The sequence below is a fragment of the Nestor notabilis genome, unplaced genomic scaffold (assembly GCF_000696875.1).
Source record: "Nestor notabilis isolate BGI_N333 unplaced genomic scaffold, ASM69687v1 scaffold15681, whole genome shotgun sequence".
Taxonomy (NCBI): domain Eukaryota; kingdom Metazoa; phylum Chordata; class Aves; order Psittaciformes; family Psittacidae; genus Nestor; species Nestor notabilis.
The window spans coordinates 39,467-46,826 of record NW_009916294.1 but is presented as its reverse complement, the minus strand read 5'-3'; the positions used below and the strand labels follow the sequence as shown (position 1 = coordinate 46,826).

Genomic DNA, 7,360 nt, shown 5'->3' with positions numbered 1-7,360 from the left:
TTCCATCCTCTTTCCCAGAATCAGGCAGGAGACTCCTACAAGCTTATGAAACTATTGCTTAAGAATTGCAAACATGAAAGAAAGAAATCTGATTTTAGTCACCACCAAGAACTGTCTAGATTAGTAACAATGTGTCATACTATACTTTAAACAACTGGAGAGAAATTGAAGTCCCTTACAGCTAAGATTATACTAACAGTTCATTATTTACCTTATGTTCAGAGCTTATATTCAGCTCTCAGCTGATAAGTCAACTTAGATGTCAAAGACCTGCAAATATTACAATAGGATCTTGAGCCCTTGAAGACTTTGCTACTAAATACAAACATCAACATTTCATAAATTATATAATGATTCCTGTCCCAAAGGAGCTCCTATCTAGAAAGCTAGTACTTTGCTTGTGCTTCTCCTAAGCACAATTTAAGTAACTAGATGCCATACCTGAAGGAACTACATGGCAGCACTTTGAGATGGAACTGCATTTGTTATAGCAAAAAGAAGATTTGATTCCTAATAAGCACAAGATCTAGGATGCTCAGAAAAATCTTTTTAAATGTAAACTTCATATAGATCTTACTTAAGGGACAGATTTTCAAAAATGTAATTTAGGTTAATTTTTTTATACATTGAACCACCAGTAATCTTACCATAATCTCCTTTTTTCTAAAGAGTATCTTTGGAGGAAGTGCTACAATGGTCCCAGTCTTTTGAAAAGCTGGTAACAAGTAAATGTAAGTAATTGTATGTTTGTATCCCAGATGGATTACTGAAAAAATTTCCCACAAAAATCGATGTCACGCAGTATAATGTATGTTGGTTTATATGCAACTAATGAAAACCAACTTTGTGTGACATGCTTAGTATGCATCAAACTGAAAACAAATGTACCTTGCTGTAAATGCTTTCCCAAACTTGCCATTTCTGCAAGGACATGTAATTCTTTCAAAGACACATGATAGGGGCAGGTTTACCTGCCACATAACCACTTAGAGCACTGTATAGCAATATATATTAGAAGAAGATGAAAGAAACGTTGACTTGGAAAATCCTGTGTATGGCAAAGATACGATAGCTAATGGCACATCTATACAGTGTAATGCCCTGGAAGATAACTCAGACCCTCATCTCAGCTATGGAAGAACTGTAGCTGCAGTAGCAAACCTAAACTTTCCCACTTCAGCATCCCCCTGCCTCATTCAAGGCTCAGAGCTCTCCCGCATTTCTCATAATGTTTCTCATCGATTTCTTGTAGTGGAACATCACTACTGAACTACTTTTTTAAAAAATTCTGATGAGAAACTCACGTACAGGGTTACAGCACCAGACTGGCATTATTTTCAAACTGCAAGCAAACTACCAAGAGCAAGAAGATTAACAGAATTTATAAATTCTATATACAGCTATAAATAAAAAGATTTTTCCATTGCAATCATTACCAGCAAACAACCTAGCATGTTACAGTTTGCAGATAAAGCACAGGGAGAAAGTGCACAACGAAAAACGTTTAAAAGACAAAATTACAGCACAGGCAGCAGGGATGCATGCAATCACCATTCCTGTCAGATGACAGGCAGTGTTTCGAAACATGAAAGGCCAGAGTGCTGCACCAGCAAGGAAGCTTGCTTTAAATAAAACGCTGATAGCTTCCAGCAGTACGTGGATGCTGCCCGTCTTAAATGTCTCGTTCACGGCGCTTAGATGGCGCTGTTACTTGATTTTGAACTCATCGAAATGCTTAACAGCATGAGAAAGTGCAAAGGTGTACTCACATGAAAAGCCAGAAACTCTAAAGCCAATGGACTTGCAGCTCTCTATGAAACATAGGTGAAGTATTTGCCTGTCTTAGGCTTTACCCTGAAAGTACATCTTTGTACTGCAGGCACCATTGCTGCTCAAGTGCTAGCACTGAGTGAAGCCTCATAAATGTTCTTCTGGCTAAAGGCATTTTAGTGACTCTATCACCAAATTCTGTACAAAGCAAGTCTAATGACACAGCAAAAGGCAGCCTCAGGAATTTAATCTTCACCAAGATCCCACTGATTGCTGCTGGCAAACCCCATTGTCAGGTGTTTCAAAGACATCCTCTGATTCAGAACCACTTTTTTGTTAAAGACAGTATTCTTTTAACTACTTCACTTCATCTGATTACAACAGCAGAAAAAAAGTTATTTCCTTTTATTGCTAATTGCTTTTTCTCCAAGTTTGTGCACCAAGAAAAGCATGCCTTATTTGTTTAGTCAATTCATGATTATTTGATAATACTTTGATATCTTCTGTACCAAACTGGAACTGGAATTTAAAAATGCTTGCCAGTCTGGATATGTTTGATAGTGTTCACAGAGACCAGGAAGAATAAAGTTTTCTGTACTCTGTCTCTGCATAGTGAAATGCCACTGAGGTTAAAGAGAGTTCTGCATGTGCAGAAAAATGCAATGCTAAAGCGTATGGCTCCAAGGTGAGTTAGAGTGTTTAAATCCCCACTTTGACATAATCTGTTAAGAATATTTATAGATGCAAAATCAAGAAATATACTGCCCTGTAAACATCCCTGTTGCCTTCAAAAGACTCTAAAGGTAATGCATACAAATATATATGGTACATAAAGTTGGCTTCTGAAATACTTACAGATGGGCCTATGATCTACAAGACCTACTTGAAGACAGAGCACAGTGATGAAAACATAGAATTCTGGCTTGCTTGTGAAGCTTATAAGAAGATCACATCACAGAGGAAAAGGATTTCCATGGCCAGGAAGCTTTTTACAAGTTACATTCAACCCCAAGCTCCCAATGAGGTGACACACAATAACACAAGCTCTTTATCGCCTCTAATAGAAATGCCTGATGCGTAATGTTGCTTTACAAATGCCTAGCGCCTCTTGTATTACAGGGAGTGAAAACACCTCTTGTATTATTGGAAGTGAAAACTGTAGCAATTCATCCTCCCAAAACATTTGCACCTAGAATTTTAATACTTGCCTTCACATCTTGTCAAGAGGTAAATCTTCCAACTATATCCACCAAGGATCCAAGCAAGAGGCACAACTAGATTAATAACCAAGTTCTTGGATATGTTCTAAACTTTTCAGCATCTGATCCATCAGCCATTGATACCACTTCAATAGATTTTGTGTCATGCCATTGCTACATGTATACGTTACTCTGGTCTTTGTAAGAGTAAATATAAATGGACAAAGTAAAAACTCCAGTCGATACTGTCCCCTTCGTAAAATGGATGAAAAGAAAGCTTCCAAGACAGATTTATTTTCTGCTTCCAACAGCACAAGATTTAGGGAAAACAGAGCAGACTTGTATATAAAACGTTTGAGAGCAATTTTATTTTCCTGACAATTGACTATACAAAAAAAGTCACTCCTGCTCGACCAGTCATGCTCTGTGACCTTTAACTATTCCTGCTTATTACTCTCATTGCAGAAAAAAGCTAATTCTGGCTTTAACTGTTGCTGCCTCTGGCAGAATGAACATAACTGAAAAATCAGGCTACATTATTTTCTGGTTTACGCATGACAATAAAATTATTATAGAATCTCAAAATGCAACTTCCCTGTTGACAATGAAGGGCAAGCCAAAACCAACTTAGCTGCACCCTCAGATGCTGGCTGAGAGCAATGACTGCTTTAAATGACTAAACCATTCCCACTGATCCAAAATTTAAGGAAATTTGAAAATAACCTCTGTTGGTTTTAAATGTCAATTGGCAAGACAGGGCATTTTTTTGTCTTCCTCTGTTTTATTTTATTTTTAGCATGTGCAGTTATAGGAAACTCAGCAAGACATTTGCATTTCCAAAAGAGAAATGTCAGTATCGTCAACCACAAATTCATCAGTCAAACATACGGGCTTAAATCAGGACAGTTAAAAAAAGATGTGTAATTTCCACACCACACTACACCACCACCACCCCCCAAAAAAAGTGGTATGTATTTGGATCTTGCTTAAGCTCCTTAAGGTTTGAAGTATAGGGCCCATTTTCTACATATGAAAGTTGTTGAGCCCACAACAACTTTACCACTACTCTCAACCTCCACTGATCACAATAGTCAGGCTTAAACTGGCCTTTCCATTAAGGATGTGGGACAGCCTGGGAAATTCAGACAGCCCCCAGGCTTCTTGTCCCCAAGGGAGCAAGCTACTCATCCAGCCACTAACATACTTCTTGCTAAATCAAACATCAAAAGAGCAGCAAATAAGTCAATTAATAAGATAGGGTTTTGTGGCATTATAAGGAGAAATCCACTCTGCTAGAATCAACGTTTTTGGTTGGATGCTGATTTTAGATTAAAGAGTATATAAAAAGATATAAATAAAAGATATTCAATAAAAAAACCCTAAATTCAATCTTCCTTACCTTCCCTTTGCATATATTCAGTGATACTTCAGTAATGTTGTTTTCTGTTTCAGATAAACATTGACAGTCCAGCGAGGAAAGCAATTGTAAGGAATATTCAAAAGCCAACACAGTCCAGTTTTGATGAAGCACAGAGAATAATTTACATGCACATGGAAAGAGATTCTTATCCACGATTTCTTGAATCAAAGTTCTATCAAAACCTCAAACACAGCCTTCAAAATAATGGCAGTGATTGAATGGTAAATTAAAGAGAAAGGTTGAAAATTTAGAAAGGCTTCTTGTGGCATGCAAGTGTTTAAGATTTAAAGTAGGCAGAAGAAATCTGGCAGTAGACAAATATTACTAATAATCTGCTCAACTCTTTTGTTGATTTTAGAATTGATGAGGCACTATCTTTCCTCTTCCCTTTATTTTCCCATGGAAGAGTTCTGTTTTTGTTTTCCTCTCCCCTCAATGAAGCCCTAAAAGCTAGAAAAAAACTGAGTATAAAGAAGTTTCAGATGAAAATGATTGCCTAGAAATGAAATGTTCTAGTCTTTTGTTGATATTTGACAGTTTTATTAACATTTTCAGTATTCGTTTTCAGAGACATCTGAAATAAAAAATAATTTTGCTGCTAGAAAATGTTTGTCTATACGTAACAGAAGAAAACATAGCTGTATTGCTGCATTGACTTTTTTGTTGTTGTTTTATACTTGTATTCTTTCAAAGTAAAAAATGATACATTATAAAGTACAGCTATTTGCTTAATCTTAAACTATGAAGTGTAGTATTCATATGTTGTAGAGTTGATTTTATGCTGAGTTATGATGTGCAACATAAGCTAGAGAGACTTGGTCTATGGTATACTACAATACTACTAGTGTATCACGAATTTATCTACAGTGATAAAACCCATTAGTAATTTGTCTTTTTTTCTGGGCATAGATACAAAAAAATGTATTGCTTTCCCTTCAGGCATCCTAATAATTAGATACAAGCAGGCCTGACATTTGAACATCATACTGTAACACAAACACGGATCTTTCTCTCATGCGTAAACTGTAAAAGACAACTTGCTGATTCATTGAACAAGTATTGAAGTAGTCTGGCTTACATTCAAAAACCAACCTGACTTCTCAAATCTCACTAAAACTGGAATCTTTTAATTCTTTTAATGTACCTCGGCATAGACACTAAAAGCCATAGATACAAGGGACCTTTCTAGCATCCTCTCAAGCTGCATTATTCCAAGGACTACAAAGAGCAAATCATTCTGACATCAGTCACATAAACCCCAATAGCATCACAATGATCCTCTAGAGTGATTTCATAGGAGAAACGAAGTATTTGTTCAGTTGAATACATTCATTTAACTGAGATTACTTTAATCATATTGCAAGTTTAAGCATCTTAACAATTTACTTTAAGCTGTAACTTGTCTGCCTAGTTTTAAAAGGCAATTTTTGTGACAATGTCATTGTCTCACCTCTGTTAGGAAAGCCTAGTCTTCCTATGGAAAACTTGCAGCAGTTCATTGTGCCATTCATTTAACCAGAGTAAGTTTTTGTTCTGACTGAGAACTTCCCATAATTTTTCAATGTGAATGTCTAAGCCTTTCTCTCAAAGGCAACCATGAAGACACAGGTCAGTGCAGACAGTGAACAAACAAGTGGGTTTCACTTCTGTGGCATCTGTCTTGTAATGAGAAAAAACTATAGCTGTTCTTTTAAAGTGTTCCTCTTGCCAGTGCAATAAGATATTATTCCTGAATATATTTTATGGAAAAGTCTCAATCCGTCTTGAAAAAAAAAGATCATTGTTTAGGGGCTCTGAGCAGTGGTATTATTTTAGTGCACAATAAGGGTTGTGATTCGGGAAGAGGGACAGTGATTTACTGATGACAGATAAATATGTTTGTCAACAGCTTCAAAATGCATAATATGATGCCTGGCTTTGTATGACATTATATTGGTAAACTATAACTGTCTACAAGTGCTCTGATGCCAACACATGAACTACAGTATAAAAGATCATGTTATAACTTACCATCAATTTCTAAGGTTCCACAAATACCTTTACCCATAATTTTAATAAAATTTTTAAGCCAGAATTTATGTTCATGTCTAAAGCTGAATACAACGCAAGTCTGAGCACAACCTACATTACTATAGAAAGCATTAACGTAACATCAGTGTTATAAGAAAAATGATTGCTAGTATAGAAGGCAACTCCTTCCTTTTGCACTAACCCCATGTAAACGGATTATCATATAATTGTGTGAATAGTCAGCTCATAAAACCACTTTCAGCAAGCAAGGACTCCATATTAAATCCATCTTAGCATAACTCTTGCTGCTGTTCACTGCTGATGTATCTACAGTGCATCAGATTTTGTCTTGTTTGATCCTGCAGATGCCACAGCCTCACAGCAAAGAAAAACTGTAGAAATCCAACCTGAGCAGAGGAAAACACAAATAGACAAGGGACTATACTATGAAAAGTCTTCTTTCTAATCTTCGGATTAGAAATTCAGAAGACCTAGGTATTGGTCTCTGAGTGAAAATGGATTCTATTGACCAAGGATAATATCTTTCCACATCTGAACAGGCTTTATATGCAGTCTTCTGAAGGAGTTACACGAAGAGGCTGGTCAGGTAGTGTGCAGATAGACAGAATCTTTCTCCCTGCAGAAAGAGCATTATCCAGAAGAAAAAAAAAAAAAAACAAGACAAAAAAACCAAACAAACAAAAAAAAAAAAACCACACCGAAACACAAAACCACAAAAAGGCAAAAGTCATCCACACAGAATGCTCAGAGAAATCATAGAGGGACCGAGGAACACGTTTTTATGTCATTAAATGTTTAGCATTTATTTTGCTAAGAGGTCATGAGTCTAGCAACCCTCATTGCTGGCAGGTGTATTAACTTTACATTTCCTTCTCAAAATAACCAGAAGGTTGTTTTTCCGTGTGTGTCTCGTTGTTGGAAGAGGGTCCTTTTGCCCAAA

At 36.5% G+C, this 7,360-nt stretch overlaps 1 protein-coding gene across 1 annotated transcript in view; it reads left to right on the top strand.

Moving 5' to 3' along the window:
• RGS13 (regulator of G-protein signaling 13) overlaps nucleotides 1–4,607 on the top strand; it is a 6,586-nt gene extending 1,979 nt beyond the window's left edge. The window contains exons 2-4 of the mRNA XM_010024515.1: nucleotides 670–731; nucleotides 2,628–2,794; nucleotides 4,422–4,607. Of these exons, the coding sequence (XP_010022817.1) occupies nucleotides 670–731; nucleotides 2,628–2,794; nucleotides 4,422–4,607 (415 nt within the window). The remainder of the gene's footprint in view (nucleotides 1–669; nucleotides 732–2,627; nucleotides 2,795–4,421) is intronic.
• Nucleotides 4,608–7,360: the final 2,753 nt, after the last annotated feature.